The sequence below is a fragment of the Myxine glutinosa genome, chromosome 5, assembly GCF_964187855.1.
Source record: "Myxine glutinosa chromosome 5, kmMyxGlut1.1, whole genome shotgun sequence".
Classification (NCBI taxonomy): Eukaryota; Metazoa; Chordata; class Myxini; order Myxiniformes; family Myxinidae; genus Myxine; species Myxine glutinosa.
The window spans coordinates 74,811,005-74,837,361 of NC_136265.1; the positions used below are offsets into that span (position 1 = coordinate 74,811,005).

General features: G+C 42.2%; 1 protein-coding gene across 1 annotated transcript in view; it reads right to left on the reverse strand.

The window, feature by feature from the left end:
* Positions 1–26,357, reverse strand: part of LOC137427424 (uncharacterized) — a 109,425-nt gene that overhangs the window by 47,158 nt on the left and 35,910 nt on the right. Inside the window, exon 6 of the mRNA XM_078777080.1 lies at positions 2,682–2,744. Within this exon, the coding sequence (XP_078633206.1) occupies positions 2,682–2,744 (63 nt within the window). The remainder of the gene's footprint in view (positions 1–2,681; positions 2,745–26,357) is intronic.

Consider the following 26,357-nt stretch of genomic DNA (forward strand, 5'->3'; position numbering starts at 1 on the left):
CGCTCCATTCCTCTTCCCTCAGATCGGCAGTCTGCAGCCTCCTCACTCTCTGAAGACCTGGACAAAATCACAGACTGGTCAAACAAGTGGAACATGTCTTTCAATCCTGACAAATCTCACACTCTTACTATGTCTCTCCGAAAAGATCGACTGGACAACCCTCCCATCTACTTTCTCAACAATCCTCTCCAAGAAGTTCTGTCGCTCAAGCTTTTGGGTCTCACTATCTGCCATGATCTTTCTTGGGAAAACCACATCTCCAAGCTGGCCTCCAAAGCCAGTCGCCGACTGGGCATCCTCCGTCGTGCGAAGTCCTTCCTCGGCACACCTGAGCTCCTCACCACATACAAGGCTTTCATCCGCAGCTCAATGGAATACTGTTCTCCCCTAAGGGCCGGTGCTCCTGCCTCACACCTAGCTCGGCTTCACGCTGTTGAAACCAAAGCTTTCAGAATCATTAGAATCTCCCGCGATTAAGCTATCTCTGAGGGCCTTTCACTCACTCACCGCAGACAGGTAGGTGGTCTTTCTGTCTTCTACCGACTCCTCTCCGGCCTTGCTCCCCCAGCTCTCTCTGTGCTTTGTCCCCCAAATATTCCTACAGGTCGCACAGGATCTGCCAGCAACCCTCTGATGGTTAAACTGCCGAAATCTCGGCTCTCTGCTCACCTTCACTCTTTCATTCCTCTTTTCTCCCGCCTCTGGAACAAACTCCCACACTCCCTTCAATACCACTCCTCCCTCCAGGTCTTTAAAACAGCTGTTCACCACCATCTCTTATCTTCCCCCATCCAAAACCTTGATCTTTTCTACCCCCACTAATACACCCCAGATCCACCTTGTTGTTTGTATGTTATATGTTTTATGTGTCGGTTTGTCTTTCTGTGTGATTAATGTTCGCTCTTTCACGAGCCTCGATCTTGTATACAACAAAAAAAACAAAAAAAACAAAAAAAACAAAAAAAATTCGATTAATGACTTATTTAATTAATTTTCAAAAAGGTACAGCTTCAGATGAAGCACTCACTGGTGGTTTAACTATGCTATTAGCCAATTGATTAAGAAAATATTTTTCGATCGTTATCTATTGATTTTCATAATGCAATTAATCAATCAATTAATTGTTCACCTCTCCCTCCTAATGCAGTCCCTTTGAGCTGTACGGCGGCGGTATTGCCGGGCGCCGACGGCGCCCCTGCAATGCCGCGCTGGAGGATATTTATTTATTTGGCATCGAATGTATATGAATGTATATGTACTTGAAATTTTATTTTGTTTTTGCAGTTACCTTGTGTCACATACCATGTGTACACAGCAGGATAACACACCTGGAATTTTGATTTACAGCAATATTTGATCAACTGGACAGCAACATGAAGGTTGGGTAAATAACAAGTACCTGATTCACTGCGTCATAAAATTCAAGGTGTGTTCATTGATTGATGTCCAACTGTCAGATCGTTGAGTCCAAACTTGAGTTTATTAAAAAGATAAAACACAAAAAAGCACAAACCCACCAGCATGACTCAGCACTGTGCTGCACTCTACGCGACACCACTATGCACCACTATGCTCTACTCGACTCCACTACTCCACACAAAAACACAAAAACACAAATGGTGACTGGCTCTTCTTTCTGCTCTGCTCTGTTTTTTGACTTCTGTAATTCACAAACATTCCCAAAAGTCCCTTCCTCTCGGTGCGAGGCCGCTCAATGATGTGAGATGCTTTTATATCTTGAATGAACGAGAGACTGCGCATTACCGCGAGATCATTCCATTTCCACAACTTCCAAGAACACTAACACCAACAAATAAAAATACAGTCCTTGTCACGTTTTATTTTTTAAAACTCTGTCCAACTTTGGTAATAAACACGTCACTTCCACAATACAGTCATATACAGTTATCCCTTGTTTTACACCGGTTTCGTTTACACAGTTTCGACATTACACATATCATTTTCTGCATACCGTTCTGTGTTTACGCAGGTCCAGTCTCACTTTTTTATGGTATTTTTATTCCTCCGCCACGGTGACATGTGCACTCAGTTACACTGATGCGTGCAGGTGGTAACTGAGACACACAGTGTGTACAGTACTGTACCCATCTCTGCGTCATTGAAATGAATTCCTTCATTTTCGGTTATTATTGCCGTTCGTCATTCTCAGCCATGGCTCCCAAGATGAAATATGTTGTTGGGGATGAACCAATTAAAAAAGCATCGAGGAAAGTGACATCTTTGTCACAGAAAGTGGAGGGTTTGGGTAAGCAGGGTTGGGGCGAGAGTGCTGCACCACTGGACAGACATTATGGCGTTAACAAGTCCAGTATCCGCAAAATAATGAAATGCACAGAAAACATAAGGGGAAGTGAATGCTCTGGTTTTATGACACGTGAGAGGTTGACTCCTACAAGCAGCTCCAATACTTGACTCAAGTTATCAGCGAGAGGACTGAGATTGGAACCTAACCCCCGTGTTTCCAGGATCGTAATCCCCGTGTAAAACAAGGGTTTACTGTATAATAAACAAACCAAATCCACATACAATATTTAGAATAATTAGCATGAAGATCTCACCGAACTAATATATCACCAAACAGTCTCTTGGAAAGAATTAATGACTTGTTTTTTCAAGATGGATGAGAAACTTCAGTTGGCAAATGCTGTCGTTGTTCAAACCTTTGTGAAATGAGGAAGACTGGTCCAGAAACGTGGACTCCACCTTCACAGCCGCAACAAAATCTGAAAATAAAACATCGCACTCAAACTCAATTTTAAGGAACATTTCGAAACTAGAACGGCACTCATAGAGCACATACTCAATTTTAAGGAACATTTCTAAACGAGAACGGCACTCAGAGCACATAGTCTCACCTCACGTGCTCATTCTGAAGAAAAATACCATCGCCCATATACCCGTGTCATCCATGGACCCTAATATGCCACATACATTGCTATTATTCATAGCTTTATTGATGGATTATCATGAGAATTAACGACCACTTCTGTGCACATTAAGGCTAAATAGTATTTAAAGGTGAACATTAAATACATTTCAAACTATATTGCCGAAAATGAGTCGATCATATGTATGAAGTTTTGCATCGCTCTGTTACACGTCTCTGGAGAAGGTATTTTTACATTTTGGTTCTCAATCCAATATGGCCACGAGACCATGTGACCGATAACAAAAAATTTATTTACTCACATCGGGTTGGAGATCAGACATATGAAGTCCTGATTTTTCAGATAAAGATTTCAATACAACCAATTACGACAGGTATACCACATCACCGATGACATCATTATCACCCTTTAACCCCCCATGGGGTGTTGATAAAATATCCCAAGTTTCAAATTTTTTGTTGACCGGTTTCAGAGAAAACGAGGTTCAATCTCTTTCTCTTTAATCCAAATGCCCGCCATACCATGTGACCAATGACATCAGAGATATCAATAAAATATTCTCCACGGGTATTGCATCCTCTCATTTAAGTTTTTCATCGATCGGACAAGCGGCTGCAAAGAAAGCATTTTAAAATAAATAATACATAGATGCGGATGCACACAGACGAGGACATTCATCTCAAAGCGAGAGAGGACAGCATTCAAGGCTGCGAAGGACCGGGTGCCTCTTCTTTGCTGCACCAATGCCACAAGCGACTGCATGATTAAGCCGATGATGATGTATCATTCCCTAAACCTACGTGCTCTCAAGGGAAAAACAAGCAAACTCTGCCCGTATTGTGGAGGGCCAACAAAAATGCGTGGGTAACATCTGCCATCTTCATGGATTGGTTGCACAACTGGCGCGGGTAACATCTGCCATCTTCATGAATTCGTTTCACAATTGGCGTGGGTAACATCTGCCATCTTCATGGATTGGTTACACAACTGGCATGGGTAACATCTGCCATCTTCATTAATTCGTTTCACAATTGGCGTGGGTAACATCTGCCATCTTCGTAGATTGGTTGCACAACTGGCGTGGGTAACATCTGCCATCTTCATGGATTGATTGCACAACTGTTTCAGCCCTCAAGTGGAGAGGTACCTGGCAGACAAGAACCTCCCCTTCAAGGTTCTCCTGCTGGTGGACAATGCTCCTGGCCACGCTGTGGGGCTGAAGGTGTTGAGGAGCTGACTGAGGGATTGGAGGCCATCATCAAGGTTTCCAACTAGGGGCGGGGTGACGGTGGAGGACTGCAGTAAAAAGGAAGAAGAGGTGGTGATGCCCAACCGGGTCATCAAGTTCCTTGCTGAGGTGCTGCAGGATATGATCTCGGTCGCTGACAAGTTGCCGAACAGGTGATGGAGTGGTACCTCTGGTACCTATTTTGAACGTAACGTAACCACCACAAACGGGAAGGACCTCCTGTATACAGTGGAATACAGCGCGGGGTGTCGTGTTCGGGTGTTCCATGAACTCTCCGATTTGGCACATCCCTTGCACGGCAGGAGACGGGGTTTTGAATTCATTTCTGTTTGTGTGTCTGTGTGCGTGTGTGTCTGTCTGGGTTGTAACTTTTTTTTACCATTGAGCAATTATCATCAAATTTTCACCAAAGCTCTATTATGATAACTAGCAACGGTACCCGCTTCAATTGGGAAGCGCAAATGAAAAGGCAAAATAACAGAAATTGAAGGCTTTTTATTTTATTTTAAACGATTCATATAAACATCCGTTGAATCATATCACACGCAAATCATCAAAATCTAAACAGTACATGGCGCCCATTTTGAAAAAAGATTGAATTCTGAAAAACGGAAGCGGCCGCCACACGTCTTTCTCAGTCGCACGTTTTTGTTAGAGTCCCTGTATAAAGAGAGTTGCGCCATGCGCTGACCCGAGATTTCTGGTCACGTGATTTCGTGGCGCCATTTTGTGTCTAACTTCACCGTGCGTGAACGTCAGCTTGGTACGGGAATGTTGTTTATTGCCAAACAAAAGGACTGGTTGTTCTGCTTTTGGTTGTTCAAACCAATCTGGGAAATATAAGATGTATAGATTTCCAAGTGATAAAGTCAGAAGACAAATTTGGGAAAAGAAAGTCAGACGAAAGAGCTGGAAAGCGATCGACTCCTCGAGACTCTGCCAGGTAGGCTCACGCCACTTGATGATCGATGTTCAAAAGCAATTCTATCTGCTCGGTTTTTTTTTGGTTGTCTGTCCGTTGAAAACCCTTTTAAAGGGAAGTGATTTGTGTTTGTTTATAATCTTCAAGGAGCTGACCAAAAATGCATTTCCGTGGGAAGAACCCTGTTCAATTTTTTTCGGGTAGTCCTAGCGGACCGCATATTGTCATTGATTGATGAAATGTCCCGGTACAGTGACATTGCCTGGTCTGCGGTTGGGTAGTCTGCGGGCAATGTCACTGTACTTTTTCAGAGGGAATTAATTTTGATTTTATAGGGGTGGGAAGCCCATGGTCCGTTTTGTTTTCAGTTGTCTGTCCGTCCATTCAAAACTTATTCCGAGGCAAGTTATTTTTTTGGTTTAAAATCTTTAGCCTAATCGGCAATCATAAAAGCAATTTTAGGGGGGGACCTGCTCAATTTTTTTGCGGGTTGTGCAGTCATCCATACGTCCAAAATTTGACGAGTTATTGTTTGCTTTGTACAGTGCTCATGCGTCTTGTGGCATATTTGCTCAAATATTTCCCACCCCGGGATTTATGGCCAAATTGTAGTGATGGAAGATTTTGCACATTGGACAATCCCTATATATTTAACCTGGTGACAGCTATCGTTCCCAAAACATACAATATGAGAGTAGTGAACAGAGTAGTGATGAGTCTCACTTGTGAGGAGTGAACGGAGTAGTGATGAGTCTCACTTGTGAGGAGTGAACGGAGTAGTGATGAGTTTCACTTGTGAGGAGTGAACGTAGTGGGATGAAGTGTTGGTCTGGTCAGAGTGTTGTATTACGGGCAGAGTTTTCTTACGGTCTGAATGTATGAATCATGTTCTGTACTGAATATGTATGAACCAAGTTTTGTACTGAATGTTTACTGTGTTGGCCTCATCGTGTTCCTGGTGAAATTAAACAAGTTATGGTGAATACGACGTCGTATCTGTGCTTTTCCATATCTGTTCGACTAGACGAACCGTGCACACTGCAGGTATTTTTTAAAGTTTTTTCTCTGTTTAATTACGGCTTGGCGCAGTCGAAAATTAAGTGTTAATTAAGTCGCCAGCTATGAAACATATTAATCGATCAGGCAATATCCATCAGAGTTCTGGGCAAGGGTGTAGTAATAAATGAACGTTTCAATCTTACTAGATGCCGATGACGTTTTCCTTATGTCAGAGACAGAAGCTGACTTGCAGCTTGTTAAATCATTACAATGGAAATTGAATATAAATGTCGATAAAACTAAAGTTGTACACTATAGAAATATGGCAATACCACGTACAGAATTTGTTTTAAGTGTGTTAGACTATATGTCGGCTGGAAGTCCTACACCGGAATTGCTCTCGGCACCCTTTAAAAAATATTGGATATGCCCACACTCCTTTCTAAAAGTTATTAAAATTCAGAGAACGACAGCATTGGTTTGTCTTACTTATAATGTTAGCTCTTATATGCAGTGTTGGCTTGTAATATGCATTGCCATACCACTTTTAATATCACCACACAGCTCTTTTTCACGGCAATAGCTGAGTTTTTGACAAAACAAATATCACCTGTATGTAATAATAAGACTAAATATGTGTAGTAAAAATTTTTTTAGCAGGTTTAGAATATATCACCCCATATCGCGAATGTACATGTATATCTAATCTGACACACTTAGACACAAAATGGCGTCCAAATTTGAGTTGACACAACTCTCTATATACAGGGACTCTAGTTTTTGTATGAAGAGTGCGCGCCGAATCTGTAACACGGAAACGGCCGCTACACCTGTTTCTCTGTCGCTTAGCACACGCTGCCATGTTACTTCGGATCCGCACGTTTATAGAGGAAGAGTTCGTCAGGAGTCGATCTACTCTCTCCTGGTACGTGGAATAAACAGTATTTGTAGAATTTCAATAAAAGCCACATCACTGTTCATATCGGTAAATATTATTCCATCGTGTTTGGAAAACTTGGAAAAACAAGAGAGCCTATTTTACTCCCAGGGGTCCCAGGAATACCCACCAAAAATATCGTTGTGATCGGTTGAGCCGTTTTTGCGGTACCTTCGAACGGACGGACGGACATTTGGTGAATTATAGTAAGATATGTAGAAAGCAAATTAAGAATTTTGTCAGAAGGTGAAGGTTGCGTAAAAATCACCAATTTTCACCCGAATGCTCTGAAATTTAAACAATTTGCTTATCGGGTCACATAATTGGTTCACCAATCAAAAGGTAGGAGCTGATTATTGTTTTTGATCTGAAGCTCAAAGGTCAAGGTGCATGAAATCATGAATTTTCATTTTGTATTTTGTTAACTGTTTTTGTTGTTTTGACCATACGGAACAAGAAGACGACTGAATACCAACGGACGCAGACGGGCTTTGCATTTCTGATGCTTTCTTGTTGCATTTCGTGTTGGTGTAACAGAGACAAGATGGGCCGAATGTCCTCCTGCGTCTAATTTCCTCGTTAATGAATCTGATTGATGGACCCCGATCTTACACAGTCCGAACTATAATGTTATTTACATTCAGGTTAATGTCCCTGATCCTATCATTGTCTATTCTATTAAAATAAACCAAACTCCTCCATTCATTTTGTCGATAACAGAGAAAAACGATTGAACTTCTCAAAATCGTCAAATAACGAATCTGCTCTCAGGAATCAAAATGTCCGTTCGAGCTCCCATTACAACGAACGAGATCGATTCACAAGGTCAGGACATCGACACGATATTGTACGACTGAGCCCGATCAGATCGACACGATATTGTACGAAGGAACCCGATCAGGACATCGACACGATATTGTACGAAGGAACCCGATCAGGACATCGACACGATATTGTACGAGAGGACCCGATCAGATCGACACGATCTTGTATGAGGAACCCGATCTGTACACGACTTGATTCCCACATAAACTATTAACGTACATAGCGCACAGCACGGACCCCGCATGGGAACAAGAACGTGACGTACCGGTACCGGTACCGGGTCCGAACTCCTTGTCCCCGGGAGATTCTCCCGGACCGAGCAGGTTCCTCCCATCGGAGATTCTCGTGGATCCCGGAGGATTCACCTTGTGTTTCTCACCTGAGAGATCTCGGTTCATCGGACACAGCTCGGTGTTTGTAACTTCGGGACAATTCATTCTGGTACAACAGAACCGAGGGACACGTGCTCTTCTTCCTCATTATAATCTCCTTCTTCTTCAATTTAAATGACGTAGTCTTCCCCGTAGACCACGCCCCAAATGTAACCTGGACGCCCCATAAGTGACGATATTCATTCTCGAGATCTTTTAACAAGTTCAACAACGACCTTCCGGTTCCTGTCCTCGTACGAAACAAGTTTTAAAGTTCGACATTCCGGCTATTTCGTCATGTTTCATATTATTAACAGTTTCCCAAGAGGTTCCGCCATGTTTACCTGTTGCCCTCACCAGAGGAGAAGGTGTTGCATTTGAGTTCGTTTGTTAATTGCGAAAATTGAAGATTTTAAAAAACGATATTGATCGATGTTGTGCGTTATTCTGTCTGTTTGTCTGTCTGTCGCCTTCAGGTCACAATTTTCAACTGTTCTTCACGAAACTTCACCAAATGGTAGAGTTGGTAATAAGCATGAATCCTATTGTTTTTGGGGTCAAAGGGTCAATAGGTCAACATAGGCCAAAGATAACCAACTTTGTCAAATTTCTGAAATTCTCAATTTTCATCCAAATGACTTGAAATTTGAAGAGGACTTGCATATTTGGTCACTGAATTCAACCAACAAGTATTTTTGAGGTCAGTGCACAATCAGAGTCGAGGGTTGACAGAAACTTCACCTTGTCAGGAGGAAAGGACACAGAGTCCAGGAGCAGCTGAGTACGACTGGGTACGGTGGGTACAGAGAGGGTTGGGTTTGGGACACAAGATTTAGAGGCAAACACAGAGTTGAGGCATTCAGCTCTTTCATGAGCGGAGTCAGCTGTGTGGCCGTTTGAGGTAAGGGAGGGGATGGATGGCGAACAAACACCAGAAACAGATTTGACCAGATGCCACCAGGATTTGGAAGAGGGAGACAGATAAGAGAGTTCGGTCTTGAGAACGGAGAGATATTGTTTCCTGGCTCTCCTGAGGGTGGACACACACTTGTTTCGGGCTTTGTGAAAGGAAATGAGATTTCCTTCCATTGGATTTGCTTTCCAGGAAGTGAAGGCAAGTTGTTTCTGGGCAACTGCCTCACCACAAGATTCCGTGAACCATGGATGGGAGGAAGGGAATGACAACTGAAGACAAGATGGGATAAATCTGTGCATGAGAGAGAGCAATTTACTTTGGAAGAATTCCCAGGATGAGTTGATGTCAGAGGCAGTAGAGATGGGAGACCAGTCCAGATGATTGATGGCTGCTTGAAGACTGTGCCAGTTGGCCTGAGTGAAATGCCTGACTCGTCGACGCTGAGGAGGATCTCTGTGAATGGTCAGAGAGATGTCTACTTCAACAAGCACATGATCAGATGAGCCGATTGGAGCAGAGGAAGAGCAGCAGACATTTGCAGGGAAGGTAGTCATAACCAAGTCTAGAAGAGAATATGCTCCATTGACCAAGATCCGGGTCGGGAAATTGACAGATTGTGTCAGTCCCAATGAGTCGCAGAAGTCCTATGCTGAGGAGCCATGGCTGGTGAGAGTGGTACGCACACCCAGCCAACTGGCATGGTGTTTTTGGCATGGAGGGGTGGAATGCAGGTGAATTTAGGGAATGTCGGAAGGATAAACTGTAAGAGATGGAATTTTTTTTGGAAATGAAGCGATTTGGTGAGCAAGTCAAAAGCAACCTTTTAAAGAAGAAGAAGAAGAAAGTGTTAAAATATACGACAGAATACAGCACTTCAGGGGAAAGTTTAAACATTTTAAAATTAAACGGTGAAAACTATCTGGGGAAATGGGGGTGAAACACATGTAGTCTAGTAGGAAGACTAGGTCCCCCTGCACCCCCCGGAGATATACTTCTAATCAGTGTTTCTAGATTGGAAAAAATGTGTAGAAAATGACTAGCTATGGCCCCAAGCTGAAAAAATGTCCCACATACCATTTTTATGCAAATTACTGCTGCCATTATCAAAAAAACGATTTTTGACATATCTCAGCCAATATTGCAGATAATTGAAAAATGAAGGTGTCTAGACCCATGTTTTGAAGGGCATAGATCATGATAGAACTATTCATAACATGATTACATGTGTCTATGGTATACTAGTATGCTAATTAGTGCTTTATTTACAAAATAATCACAGTTTTACGAAATAATAGACTCATATTAAGGTCCGTCTACACAGACGTTAACACAAAGTTTTATTTTTCTAAATATTACAACTGTCAAAATAGTCCTAGCACTCAATGTGACCACTCTTCTCTTGCTTGTTTTAGATAAACATCATTAGCATTAGTGTACACAGAGTGGAGGAGCATGAAGACAAGATGGCAGTGGGTAATGAACGACATCCAGAAGGCAGCTGTCTTCCCCAGGTGGCCCTTGCGCACCTTTTCCTCAAAGGCATGGTACTTTTTGATGAGGAGTAGAGTTGAGGGGTCTTTGAGGGCTTCATCGAGGTGCTCTCGGTTGCAAGACTGGGTCATTCTGAGAAGCACAGCAGGGTCAGAGATCATGATGTTCTCCTCCTCAGTGAATCTCTCCATCAACAGCCTCTCCATTGCCTCACACACTGTTTTGAGGCAAAAGAGGGACTTTGCGTAGGCCTTTCCACTGAGAACACCTTTGAGAGATCCACTTGTTACTAGTTGTGCCTCAAAGAGAATCTCTGCATATCCAGAACCACGCATCTTGTGTCCAGTGAGCATCCCGATGTAGTTCATGGATGTGTGGAAGGGTCCAATCGTTACTACATGACTAGCAAATTCATTTGGCCAGCGCCAGATGATGGGAAGGGCTTTCATGCAGACACCCAGATCAAATGTATTCAGGACCCATCTCTGACCCACCTCAGCAGTTGCTGCCTCGGAACGCTTCAGTAGCTCACGAACAACTGCGTTGTCTGTGATCGGTTGGTGGATAGGCGTGCAGTAGTCGACTGTTGATTTGCTGGGTGGGGGAGAACCAGTTGCAGAGGTGAAACCCCCTAGCCCAGGCACAGGCTGCAGGCCACAGCTTCCGATGTATCTGATGAAGAGCCAGATGTAGTACTCTTGCATCGTAGTGGCATAGACTGTGTCATTCTCTGCTGGCGGTGTGAATGATGAGCCTTCAGGGAACTTCGGGCCAACGCGAGTAAAGTGCAAGGGTGGGAGAGTTTTTGGTGTGTCGACCTTCAGGCTACGCTGTTGTGACCTATTGATGGTAGGTAGCATTCGGTCCTTGCTGCTCTCGAACCCGGGCTTGACCTCCTGCACCATGATTCCTCCAGCACTGTTTACAATGTTGCTGCCGTGCACACTGGTAGTGGTTTTATTCAAGTTGTCCCACTCACAGTGGAATACAAGGTTGCCCTCTCCTGTCACAATTTGTGGTGTACGATAAGTTGAGACTTCATCCAGGACCTTGGCGAGAGCAGTTTCCAACTCCAAGGCGAAATCGTAGCTCTCAGAGTGTCCAAGCCTGTGTAGTATTGTGGTGAGCTGTTTGCTTCGGAACAGGTGCCTTACAGTCACACAGAGGAGAATGTGCTTTGGTAACTTCCATTTTCCATCTGACACTGCACGGCACAGATCTTGTCCAATGGAGAAGACCAGACGCTTCACCTTTTCTGTCTCGATGCCCTCCTTGCCAGTCATTAGCACGCTGAGAAAGCGGACAAGGTCTGGAGGTAGGATGTCTTCAGGATTGAGCTCCATGTCTTCAGCTGTTGGTGGCCATGGTTGGTCTTTACACTCTCTGAAAGCCTGTAGAATACCCTGGCGAAGTTGGAGGGCAACATTTTGGTTCTTGTTTGTGCTTCCGAGTGTGAATGCTCGTGCGAGAGCATTGGAAACTGTTATGTTTGAGCTGTGCACAAGCCAGAAAGAAATGACATCACATTTGTCATGATCAACCTTCGTGAAGTGGATATGCTCCTTGATTGGGTCATTCTGTAGGCGTTTCAGTAGTTTCTCTGACCGATAATTTGAGTTCTCATATCCATTCAGTTTCAGTTCCTCGACATAGAGCAAGCGCAAGGAAGAAAGCTGTAGAACTTTATTCTGCTGGATGACCTGGGTTTGAATGTGTTCCAGTACTGAGTTGAATGCCTTTTCATGGGCGGCTGACATGCAAGCCTGCTCCTTTGGTGCTTCGGCTCTGTGAATCGCACGCTCATAGTTGTAGAATGCTGTGCGGAAAGCTTTAAAACATGACGGATGGTGTTTGGCCTCACATGCAAAGAGGTCTTTGTTTTTCACCTTTCGATGGAGTCGATAGAGACCCATTTTCTCAGCCCGTGTTTCGATTTGCTCCCATGCATTTTCTTTGTTTTTAAAGGATGGGAAGGTTGTAGGCCTCTCAGTATTGCGATGAGCATCTTTGGTCTCAACTTTCTCACAAAATATACACTCTGGCGGGAAGATGGGTTCAGCAGAACCTCCTGGTTTACGAGGAGAGTGATGCCATGATGAGGTTGATGGCCCTGGTTCTGTATCATCTCCCAGACGATGAAAGTGGCGGACAAAGTGCTTATAACACTTGCTGTGATATCCTACTCTTTCTAGGTCATCAGGAAGAGTTGCCGGGATCTGATCACATACTGATTGCATACGACATGGGGAGTCATGCGGTTGGTTGAGACGTCTATCCCGGATCTTTTGAAGCAGTTGCAGTTTTTCTGAAGCAGATCCTTTAATTTTACGGAGGGGCGTGAAATCCCCATGATCAGACATGGATGGTACATGAAGGATGCATGTAGGAGGAGAGCTTTGGGCTGCAGGTTCTACACTCCGTTTTCTTTTGGGCATGCTTGCTGTCGATGTCTACCATCACTGTTAAATGACAAATAAGAAATCACGAATGATGTTAAAAGTGCCTGTGAAAGGAGGCTCTGAGTTTTCAGTGAGGTAACAGAGGTTCTGAGTCATGTTCTACACTAGGGTACTTTTTAGCTGACTAAACCATGTTTAGTGGCATCAAAAGTGCTAATAGCTAAAACATCTAAATTCTTCCACACTAACGTTAGCTATCTAGGCCAATGAAACATTGTGCTAAGTTACTGTAGCTAGCTCAGCTGTCGTGCCTCTTTCTGGTTCAATTCATATACAGAAGTCAACAGATATGTCTCATGTTTGGCATTAACAAAAGTTTAAGTTACACCGACATTAGGAACATACTGTACATAGATGAGGCTAGCTTTAACGTTAGCTAACATGGTGCTAGCTGGCTCAGCTGTTATTCTGCCTGTTTATGATTTCATGCAGAAACTGAAGTCAAGAGTGTGAGTAACATTATAGTTAGCATCTTACCTGGCTAGATTGGAGGATGAATACCAAGAACAACACACAGATGGAATGGAAGACTGAACTTTCAACTGAGGTATTCAATAACATCAACGTTACCAATTGATACGAGCGCGCGACATTACCAATTGATACGAGCGCGCGAGCGCGCATGTTACATGGATGGAAATGTAAAATGGCAGCTATAGCAGCACTAATTTGGATCTCTAGTCTGTCATTTCTGCACTGTGATTGGATAACATAAAAAAATATGTTTGGGAGTTAACAGCAGGAGTTGGTAGATTTTACGTGGGCTGGGTGAGAAACCTTTAAATAAGCAAGTGAAAATCTCTCGCAATACAAAGTCAATGGTGGGAAGAAAAGTTGAGTGGTACCAATGTTACTGCCAATGTCCCGCCCCTATGCAAGACTCAGGAGCATCTTGTTGACATTTAACCTTGAAAATACCTGGGTTTAGACCCCTTATGTACCATGTTAAGTTATCTGCAGTATTAACGTATCCTTATCATTTGTAAAACTGATTATTTTGTAATTACAGCATTAATATGCATACTAGTATACCATAGACACATGTAATCATGTTATGAATAGTTCTATCATGATCTATGCCCTTCAAAACATGGGTCTAGACACCTTCATTTTTCAATTATCTGCAATATTGGCTGAGATATGTCAAAAATCGTTTTTTTGATAATGGCAGCAGTAATTTGCATAAAAATGGTATGTGGGACATTTTTTCAGCTTGGGGCCATAGCTAGTCATTTTCTACACATTTTTTCCAATCTAGAAACACTGATTAGAAGTATATCTCCGGGGGGTGCAGGGGGACCTAGTCTTCCTACTAGACTAATGGGCGAAGAACGAACGAACGAATAAGAACAAAGAAGGAAATGTTTTTTTGTTTTTTTTTGAGTTTTTGGGTGAAAAGACGGAAGAACTGAGAGAACGAAAGTAAATGGACCACAATCGACCGCTGAGAGAAAAACAAAGCCTCAAGGTCGGAAACAAAGTACTGGGCCACAAAAAAACGCATCATGAAAAACCGACGATTTTATACAGGTATGAAAGATTTACACCGAGAATCTTCCTGGGGACACACCTCAACCCATAAAATAAATGCAGTTTTGACAAAAATACAAATGGGAACAATTACTTAACTTTGACAGTGTGAAGAGCATGGACAGCTTCGAAAAAGAACGAAACCTCGCCGGCAAGACCGGAAGCAGATGCCGGCAAGACTAAGAGAGGTTACTCCACTCGCTTGGATCAAATTTTTCCAAGTTGGAGAAAATGCTGCCAAGTATTGCGGAATCACCAACCTCTGAGATAGATTGGCACCTTATCAATGACTCACAAGATTGGCACCTTATCAATGACTCACAGAAAATCAGGAACGAGGTGGAAAACTTCTGTAAAATATTTAATGACAACATTGTCAAAAACATGAAAAGGAGGTTAAAAAAAACAAAATAACAATAAAGGTGTTCAGAGAACCCTGTGTTATATCCCACACATGTTGACCCTGACAATTGAAATTACAATGGTTTTGGTGTCGTACAAATCAGATACAAGAGTGATTATTGCGGTTGTCGAGTTGTCTGGTTTCACAAACAGTTGTACAGCATGAATGTCTAACGTTCAAACTTGTTGCTCGTGAAGTGTCGAAAGAGAAACGCACTGTCCGTGTCAGCGATGTGCAGACTTCCACGAGGCCACAAGGAATTCCCATAGTTGGTGACATTGGCTCAATGGGTCGTCCTATGTCCACTGGAGGTACAGAGAGGTGTTTCAGGTAACATAACCTGATAAAGACAAAAACATGGACCCGACCTCTGTACTAGAGTAGCTCATGGTGGTTGAGTATGCACTTTATTGTACAGACCTAAACTCTTCAGGAATCCACTAATTGAAGGTCCAGGAACAATATTTGGTTGGTAACACATTTGCCACTGACGGCGAAATAGCTGAAATGGCCACACCCCTTTTTGGGCCACGCCCCCTTTTTTGCCGTGACTGTATCTACAGAACCGTTGGACCTAGGAGGTTGCCCGACCACTCAAAATTTGCGCAATGGCCACATTATGGGGGGTCAGTAATACATTTTCATATCCAAAAGTCAATGGTTTTTAAGATAATTGCCAAAAACCGATTTCAACATGTTACGAACTACAATATTATTCGTAATTGTTCCTGTTCCTGTTCCTATTGTTCAATTACTTGATTCCTGAAGAGTCTAGACTAGACTAGAGTCTAGACTAGAGTCAAGACTAGAGTCTAGACTAGAGTCTAGACTAGAGTCTAGACTAGAGTCTAGACTAGAATTTAGTCTAGAGTCTAGACTAGAGTCTAGACATGGCTAGAAATTCCGGTCATGGGTGTTTTGTCGTTGAGCCTGCATGCAGGCAGCGGTATCCCATAAAACAACATGGCGTCGCACCGAGAAGCAAGTAGAGGCCGAAGAGGCCTAGATTACAGGCAATTTAACTCTTTCTCCTCTGTTCTTAGGTGAAGGTGTTTAGGTGAATTGTTAAAGTGTTCTCTGATGGCAAGTAATTCTACTTTCGATCCCTGCTTGCTGTGACTAAAACATGGTAAGTTTTTAAATAATAGTTGCATTTATTATATGCACATTAAATCAATCTGAAACAATATTTGTTCCATATCATTAATTAATCAAAAATATTTTGTACAGGAAACTTCAGTGTTATCAAGCCCAGCAGACGAAGCAGTTTACGATGGGACTGTATGCGTTATATGCAGAATGTGAGGTACTGGAGCTTGTTTCTGGATGAGCTGTATCCTATCCTGAGAGATCTTACACACTCTATTCGGCAAGGCGATTGGCATCTTTTCGTTTCAGCTGTGCGGAGGTGCATGCCTTTGTTCTTCGGGTTTGGCCGGACAAACTATAGCAGATGGGGTACGCTGTTCCTTGAAGATTGCCTGGACCTACAAAGGAAGTTCCCGGGTATCTACAGATGCTTTACAGATGGTGGATGGGTGATGTACCACACTACCCGACAAGGCAGTGCAGTAGGATTTGACATGGCACTCGAGAAGTGTTACAATAAACCCGCCAAGGTTGCTGGAGGTATCATTGGGATGACCAGACAGAAAGAAGCAGTAGCCTTATGGAATCTCCTAAAGCATGAGAAAGATCTTCATGTGGCACAGCTGCTGGAATGGTGCAACTTGGGAGACAAAGATGACAGTGAGCTGAGCCTACACCATGAGTTCAATACAAGTTCTACGAAGATTGGCCATGTTCGTGCAAAGGCCCTTCTGGATTACATAAAATCCATCAACAATCCGTTCGACGCTGGAATCAGACTTCAGAACATCTCTACTGGAGCTGACATTCCCCAGGAGGTTGTCGACGGATTACTTGAATGCCTGGAAATTGGTGAGAAGAGTTATGAAGAGTTTGTTGAGACCAGATTTCAGGATAAGGAGAAGCACCTACATGATACAATCCCTACCAACCGCAAGACTGTTTTCGTGAAACGTACTTCTACTCCGTTCACAGCGAAGAAATCGATGGCGAAAAAGGATGCAGCGGAAACGGTTAGGTACATTGACTATGCTAGAGAAAGAGGGTACAGCATGCTAGAACTCCTGAAGTATGAATTGACCAGCACATCCCAGTTCCTCACCACTGAATGTAAAGATGGCATCAAATTGAAGAAGCCCGATAAAGCCTCCTTAGCCAGGGAACTTGTCAGTCGCCTTCCACAGGAGACTAGGAATGTAAAGAGTGACGCTCAGATGACAATAGTGGACTTCATGGCACTTGTGCGTAAACTACCGATGAAAAAGATGGGCCTTCACACATTCGGGGAATTGGCTGAGAGTCTTTCCAACAGGATTCTTGCTACAGGCTCCGTGTCCACAAGAATAGACATTATTTTTGATGTTTATCAAAAATCATCAATCAAGCAAATGGAACGGGCACAGCGAAGTTCCTCAGAACAAATCACAATCACCATTCGGTCTGACAATCAGAAACTCCCTGTCGATCTTGATATGTTCTGGAGCTCAATGTTGAACAAAGTTCGGTTGCAGGAGTATGTCTTCAAGTGGATGCTGCAGAATGTCGAGTCGGACAAGGAAATATTCTTTGGAGGAGTATATGGGGGTGAATGCAGGAAACTGTTAGCTGGCACTGAAACACAGATCGCAGAGCTCTCAAGCAACCAAGAAGAAGCCGACGACAGAATCATGTTTCATATTAATGATGGTGTTGTGAAACACGGGGTTCAATCAGTCTTGGTCGACTCGCCTGACACAGATGTCTTTGTCAACCTCATCTTCCACTTCAACACAACCTGGCAACTACAAAAGCTGTACGTGAAGCTTGGTAACCGGAAAACAAAGAAAACTGTACCAGTCCACATGTTGGTTGATCAACTGGACAACGGTTTGGTGTCGTGTCTCCCAGCCATTCATGCTCTCAGCGGTTGCGACAGTACCAGCAAGGTGGGTCCAAAGCTGTCTGGCCTGAAAGCATCCATCGATCTCTCCCTACTGGAAGGGTTTGGTGTAGAAGAACTGTCACCACAGATAACAAGCAATGCTGAAAAGTTCCTTGTGTCTGGATTAAAGAAGACCGACTGTTCCACTTTCGATGAATATCGATGGGAGCAGTACCACAACTCCAAGAAAGAACTGGACTTCAACCAGCTTGTGTGCTGTTCATCAACGCTACGAGAACACATAAAGCGAGCATTTCTTCAGTGTAAGATGTGGTTGCAAGCCCCAACTCCTGCCGTCACCAAACCAGATCCACTCCAGTATGGGTATGAAGCAACGGACGTTGGCATAACACCAGTGATACTGCCAGTATCGTGCAGGCCCGATGACCTGCCTCCTCCATGCAAATGCCCAAGAGCATGTATGAGTACCAAAACGTGCACTTGCAGAGACAGGAACATTAAATGTGTCACGTTTTGTGGCTGTAGTAAAGGCGAAAAGTGTAGAAATCCAAATAAGTAAATTCCAAAATAGGATGATGCAAAAGGTATAAGTGTCATATAATGTTGTGGCCTTGGTGGTATCATACAATTGTAGTTCGTAACATGTTGAAATCGGTTTTTGGCAATTATCTTAAAAACCATTGACTTTTGGATATGAAAATGTATTACTGACCCCCCATAATGTGGCCATTGCGCAAATTTTGAGTGGTCGGGCAACCTCCTAGGTCCAACGGTTCTGTAGATACAGTCACGGCAAAAAAGGGGGCGTGGCCCAAAAAGGGGTATGGCCATTTCAGCTATTTCGCCGTCAGTGGCAAATGTGTTACCAACCAAATATTGTTCCTGGACCTTCAATTAGTGGATTCCTGAAGAGTTTAGGTCTGTACAATAAAGTGCATACTCAACCACCATGAGCTACTAGAGTACTGCCACAAAATAAAAAGTGCAATTGAAGGACCCCCAATAGACTTCACTACTCGGTGCAAAATGAGGGGTCACGCACCAGCAAGGAAGCTACAAAACAACTTTTAACATTTGTGAATGGCTGTGCAAATGACTGCTGTCTTTCTGATGATTTTGGCAATTTGGAGTTGAGGTGTGGAAGGAAGTCCTTTCATGCAGCAGCAGCATCGAAAATCGCAAAGGTATCATCAATGTATCGAAAACGTACACGGGATACGATTTTAGCAAATAAATCCTCGCAGACCAGAGTCTGTTGCTGATGTCTTTTTCTTTGTTTCAGGTAGGGCAGACAGACAGATGGTGTTAGCCTGTTATATATACAGGATGTCTCAAAATACATGGAACCCATGTCACTGCTAATAATTCTGCCAATATTAATGTTCTTGTTCTTTTTTTTCAGATTTGAAGAGAGGAGATCATAACAACTAATAATTATCCATCAAAATGCCTTGGACAAAGGAGGAAAAAATATTTTGCGTCACTACTTATTTGGAGACGAAATCATTCAAAACGGTGCAAGCAAAATTTCACAGGAAGTTCAACTTGAACTACTATCCACAGAAAAACCAAATTTATCGTTGAGCACACAAATTTCAAGCCACTGGATCAGTAAACAACCTCAACAAGAAGGCAGAAACACCCAGTTCTGGCAGGAAGCTGACTGCAAGATCTCCTGACAATGTGAATGCGGTGAGACATTCTGTCGGAAGGAGCCCAAAAAAGTCCATCCGAAGATGTAGCCAAGAGCTGGGTCTTTCACGTGCGTCAGTGCAAAGAATCTTGATCAAGGATCTTCAGCTGTACCCATACAAGATCCAGATCAAGCATAAACTCACACCAGCTGACATGGCAAAACGTGTTGTGATGTGCCAGTGGTTCGAGAACAAGATCGAAGAGGATCCTGACTTTCTTGACGATGTTTGGTTCAGTGACGAAGCACACTTCTTGCTCTGTGGGCATGTCAATAGCAAGAACAATGTGTTCTGGGGCACTCAAGCCCCAGGCGAGGTGCTTCAGAGGCCCTTGCACTCTGTGAAATGCACGGCCTGGGTGGCCATCTCAAAACATGGCATAATCGCCCCGTTTTGGTTTGAAGACGCAGACGAGGAGGCAGTCACTGTCACAAAGGAGCGTTACATTGTGGTGCTCAACAAGTTCTGGAGGGGACTTGGGAGATGTCGTGGCGTGAATCGAGATGTGCAATGGTTCCAACAAGATGGGGCAACTCCACATACAGTCAACATCACGATGGAGTGGCTGGACCACCGATTCCCTGATCGGCTGATCAGCAGGCGCCGCGAACCCGAGTGGTCTCCGCATTCACCCGATCTGAACCCCCCAGATTTTTATCTCTGGGGGTTCTTGAAGGACCACGTGTATGAGAATCGTCCTCAATCCATTTCTGAACTGAAAGTGGCCATCACCCAGAATATTCGTGCCATCAGGAAGGAAGAGTGTGTCAGGGTGATTGACAACTTCGCTCGTCGGCTTCAAGTGTGTCTAAGGCGCAAAGGCGGTCATTTGGAACATGTGCTCTAATAAATGTATCCTTTGAGCTAGAGACCTCAAATCTTCAGTTTTTTTTATTGTTATCATATCAGCTTCCAGGAAATATAATCTTTTTTGGAGTTTCTTGTCTGAGTAATAAATTATTATCATGTTAATGGGTTCCATCTATTTTGAGACACCCTGTACTAGAAACGGTACCCGCCCTATGGGCGGGGCTTCAATTGGGAAGCCCGAATGAAAAGGTAAAATATCAGGATTGAAGGTATTTTTATTTTAAATGATTCATATAAACATCCGTTAAATCATATCACATGCAAATCATCAACATCTAAACAGTACACGGCGCCCAGTTTGAAAAAAGATTGAAATCTGCAAAACCGAAGTGGCCGCTGCACCTCTTTCTCAGTCGCACGTTTATGTGTGAAGAGTGCGCACCGAATCTGCAACATTGAAGCGGCTGCCACACCCGTTTCTCAGTCGCACGCTTCAACACGCCGCCATGTTACTTCGGATCCGCACGTTTCTATAGGACCAACGTTTTCACAATGCGTTCGGATCCGCACGTTTTCACAATGAAAACATCGTCACTTAAACTATTTATATTTCATGACGCCCATTCTTACACTCATTAAACATTCATTGAACATTAAACGTTCATTAAAGGATTACGAAACGAAAAACATTACGAAATTACGTTCACACCATCACGTCATACACTACCGTGAACACATACATCGTCACAACATTGTCACAATAAAAACATCATCACAATGAACGCTATGCGAATGCGAATGTTACGCGGGAGTCCAAACCTGAGAATGCTGGAGACCAAAGCTGAAATTGGAAAAACAATATAGCCTATTTTACTCCTGGGGATCCCATGATTATCCACCCAAAATATCGTTGCGATCGGTTCAGCCGTTTTTACGGTACCTTCGAACGGACAGACAGACGGACATTTGGTGAATTATAGTAAGATATAGATATATATATATATATATATATATATATATATATATATATATATATATATATATATATATATATATATATATATATATATATATATATATATATATATATATATATTATAATAATAATACATTTATTTTATATAGCGCTTTTCAAGAAGCCCAAAGGCGTTTTGACAGAGTACAAAAAAACAAGTGCAAAAAGACAAAAATCAATAGGTAAATAATCAAAGCAAAAGGAAGGAGAAGGAGAAGAGATAGTTAGGGGTTAAATGCTGTGGGTTAAATGTTGAACAGGTGGGTCTTGAGTGATGTTTTGAATGTGGTGAGTGAGGAGGAGTCTCTGATGGTGTGAGGTAATGAGTTCCAGAGGGTGAGAGCAGCGATGGAGAAGGCCCTGTCCCCCCAGGATCTGAATTTGGTCCGGATGGGGGTGGAGGGGGGGGGGGGGGGTCAGGAGGTTGGTACCAGCAGACAGGAGGTTGCGGGTGGGAGTGTGTCTGGAGAGGAGGTCAGTCAGGTAGGATGGGGCCAGGTTATGGAGGGCTTTGTAGGTCAAGAGGAGGATTTTGTACTGGATTCTCTGGGGTATGGGGAGCCAGTGAAGCTTAAAAAGGACGGGGGTGATGTGGTCACGGGTTCGGGAATGGGTAAATAGACGGGCAGCGGAGTTATGAATGTATTGGAGTTTATTGGTGATTATTGAGGATGAACCATAGAGGAGGCTATTGCAGTAGTCATATATATACAATATACATATATATATATATGCATATATATATATACATATATATACATACATATATATATATACATATATATATATACATATATATATATATATACATATATATATATACATATATATATATACATATATATATATATATACATATATATATATACATATATATATATACATACATACATACATACATACATACATACGTATATGTATATATATATAACAACTCCTTCCTAAAGTTTTTAAAATCTCAGTGAGGTTCTTCATTTTATTGTTAGTTTTCAATGACAGAATTTTGTTTGTGCTTCCAGGATATTTCTGAGACCGGGACATTTAAGTTTTTTGCAGATATGCTCGTGGATTACTCTGCATACGTTGTTGTGCCTTTGTGAGTACACCTGCACCTGGGAGAAGGTGATTGTGCTTTCTGTTTCTACCTTGCAGAACCTACACTTGTCAGGTGGAATTAATCCGTGTCCATGATCCTTTTTGTGTTTGAGCACAATGTCCGGACGCAATGCTTTGTTTGCATTGGCCACACTTGATGGGATCACCTTGTCACGTGTGAGCACTATCTGTTCATTCTCAAGGATCAGATTTGGTTTGTGTTTCCATGATTGTCCTGGAAACTGAATGTTGAAATGGTCACAGATTTCCCAGTGCATTACTCTGCAGACAATGTCATATCTTTCGGTGTACAACTGTTCTGACATGAGCTTTTTACATCCCAAATTGGGGTGAATGGTACTCTCTGTTTCTACCCCACAAAACCTGCATTTGTCCAACTGGCTCAATCCCACCATCTTACTATATATAATTCACCAAATGCCCATCTGTCCGTTTGAAGGTACCGCAAAAACGGCTCAACCGATCGCAACGATATTTTGGGTGGGTATTCCTGGGACCACTGGGAGTAAAATAGGCTATATTGTTTTTCCAAGTTTTCCAAACACGATGGAATAATATTTCCCGATATGAACAGTGATGTGGCTTTTGTTGAAATTCGACAAATACTGTTTATTCTACGTACCAGGAGAGAGTAGATCGATTCCTGGCAAACTCTTCCTTTATAAACATGCGGCTCCGAAGTAACATGGCAGCGTGTGCAGAACGACTGAGAAACAGGTGCAGCGGCCGCTTCTGTGTTACAGATTCGGCACGCACTCTTCACACATAAACATGCGACTGAGAAAGACGTGTAGCGGCCGCTTCCGTTTTGCAGAATTCAATCGTTTTTCAAAATTGGCGCCATGTACTGTTTATATTTTGATGATTTGCGTGTGATATGATTTAACGGATGTTTATATGAATCGTTTAAAATAAACAAAGCCTTCAATTTCTGATATTTTTCCTTTTCATTTGGGCTTCCAAATTGAAGCCCCGCCCGTAGGGCAGGTACTGTTGATAGTTTTCTCAAAGCCATTGGGTGTTGTGTCCCTGGTCTTGGGCATTTATGATGCTTCGTTCTCCATCCCAATTAATTTGGCCTCTTCTTAGCCATTCCATTGAGCTTTCCTTATTAATCCATGTTCTGTCAAACTCTTTTGTGAATCTTCCTGCTCTTTTGTCATTCTCCCATTTGTCAGAGTATATCTGCTGATATTTCTTTTTGTAATTTTCCTTTTTCCTCTTTGCCACCATTGGGGCTGTATTTGTTCGTGTTTCATTTTCCTGTGTTGTATCCTTCACTTGCACCTGTTTTTGGAAGTTTGTTGCTAAATGGATTAAGGATACCTTTTCTGATTTGTTATTTTCTTGTTCATATGCACATCTCATTCCATATTCTGTTGAGCTTTTCATAATACTCCACTAGTCCGACAAACGCTATTCTATGCACTTCGATAAGCTCCATCAGACCGAATTTTTTTTGCAGGTATGTTGCTCACTCCGGTTTGTGTGTTTGTTTGTGTGTTTGTCTGTCCGCTCACTTATACTTGCCTGCAGGACACAATTTTAAACCGATGTTCACGAAACTACACCAAATGGTAGAGTTCGTGGACCTACAAAATGCTACATATTTTTGTGGTCAAAAGGTCAACATAGGCCAAAGGTCAACCACTTTTTTCAAATTTCTAAAATCCTCAATTTTCATCCGATTGACTTGAAATTTGAATAAGATTTACACATCAGCTTACTGAATTCAACCACCAACTATTTTTGAGATCAGCATAGGCCAAAAGGTCAACATAGGCCAAAGGTCAACCACTTTTTTGAAATTTCTAAAAGCCACAATTTTCATCCGATTGACTTGAAATTTCAAAAGGATTGTCATATCAGCTAACTGAACACAACCAACAATTTTTGAGATCAACATCGGTCATAAGGTCAACATAGGCCTCAGGTCAACCACTTTTTTCAAATTTCTAAAATCCTCAATTTTCATCCGATTGACTTGAAATTTGAATATGAGTTACATATCGGCTAACTGAATTCAACCAACCACTATTTTTGAGATCAGCATTGGCCAAAAGGTCAACATAGGCCAAAGGTCAACCAGTTTTTCCGAATTTCAAAAATCCTCAATTTTCATTCGATTGACTTGAAATTTGAAAAGGATTTACATATCAGCAAACTGAATTCAACCACCAACTATTTTTGAAATCACCATCGGCCAAAAGAGCAACATAGGCCAACAGTTAACAACAATTTCAAATTTCGAAAATCCTCAATTTTCATCCGATTCACTTGAAATTTGAATGGGATTTGCATATCAGTGAACTGAATTCAAACACCAACTATTTTTGAGATCAGCATCGACCAAAAGGTCAACCACGTTTTTCAAATTTCTAAAAGCCTCAATTTTCATCCGATTGATTTGAAATTTGAATTGGATTTTCATGTCAGCTAACTGAATTCAACCACCAATTATTTAAGAGGTCAAAAGGATGCTCCACTGAGTGCCATTCTGCTTTGTTCTCTTTTGCCAAGTGTCGCTCTTTGAGTGATTTTTCATTTGTGTTTGTCTGTTCGCTCACTTATACTTGCCTGCAGGTCACAATTTTAAACCGATCTTCACAAAACTTCACCAAAAGGTAGAGTTCGTGGTCCGACAAAATCCTATATATTTTTGGGGGCAAAAGGTCAAAAGGTCAACATAGGCCAAAGGTCAACCACTTTTTCAAATTTCTAAAATCATCAATTTTCATCCGATTGACTTGAAATTTGAATAGGATATACATATCAGCAAACTGAATTCAACCACCAACTATTTTTCAAATCACCGTAGGCCAAAAGAGCAACATCGGCCAACAGTCAACAACAATTTCAAATTTCGAAAATCCTCAATTTTCATCCGATTCACTTGAAATTTGAATGGGATTTACATATCAGTGAACTGAATTCAAATACCAACTATTTTTGAGATCAGCATAGGCCAAAAGGTCAAAATAGGCCAACGGTCAACCACATTTTTCAAATTTCTGAAAGCCTCAATTTTCATCCGATTGACTTGAAATTTGAATAGGATATACATATCGGCAAACTGAATTCAACCACCAACTACTTTTGAGATCAGCTGAGGCCAAAAGGTCAACATAGACCAAAGGTCAACCACTTTTTCCGAATTTCTAAAATCCTCAATTTTCATCCGATTGACTTGAAATTTGAATAGGATTTTGCATATCAGCTTAATGAATTCAACCACCAACTATTTTTGAGATTAGCGTAGGCCAAAAGGTCAACAATTTCAAATTTCTAAAATCCTCAATTTTCAACCGATTCACTTGAAATTTGAATGGGATTTACATACCAGCAAACTGAATTCAACCACCAACTATTTTTGAGATCAGCATAGGCCAAAAGGTCAAAATAGGCCAACGGTCAACCACATTTTTCAAATTTCTGAAAGCCTCAATTTTCATCCGATTCACTTGAAATTTGAATTGGATATTCATGTCAGCTAACTGAATTCAACCACCGATTCTTTGTGAGGTCACAAAGGATGCTCTGAGCGCTATTCTGCTTTGTTCTCTTTTGCCAAGTGTCGCTCTTTGAGTGATTTTTCATTTGTTTGTTTGTCCGCACAAAATAAATACGATTTTCTCTGCAACCGTTGGTCCGATTGACAGGAAATTTTCACCATAGGTGCAACTCCACCTGTATAATTTTTTAATGATAATTATGACGTCATCGGTCACCTGGTCCGGCCG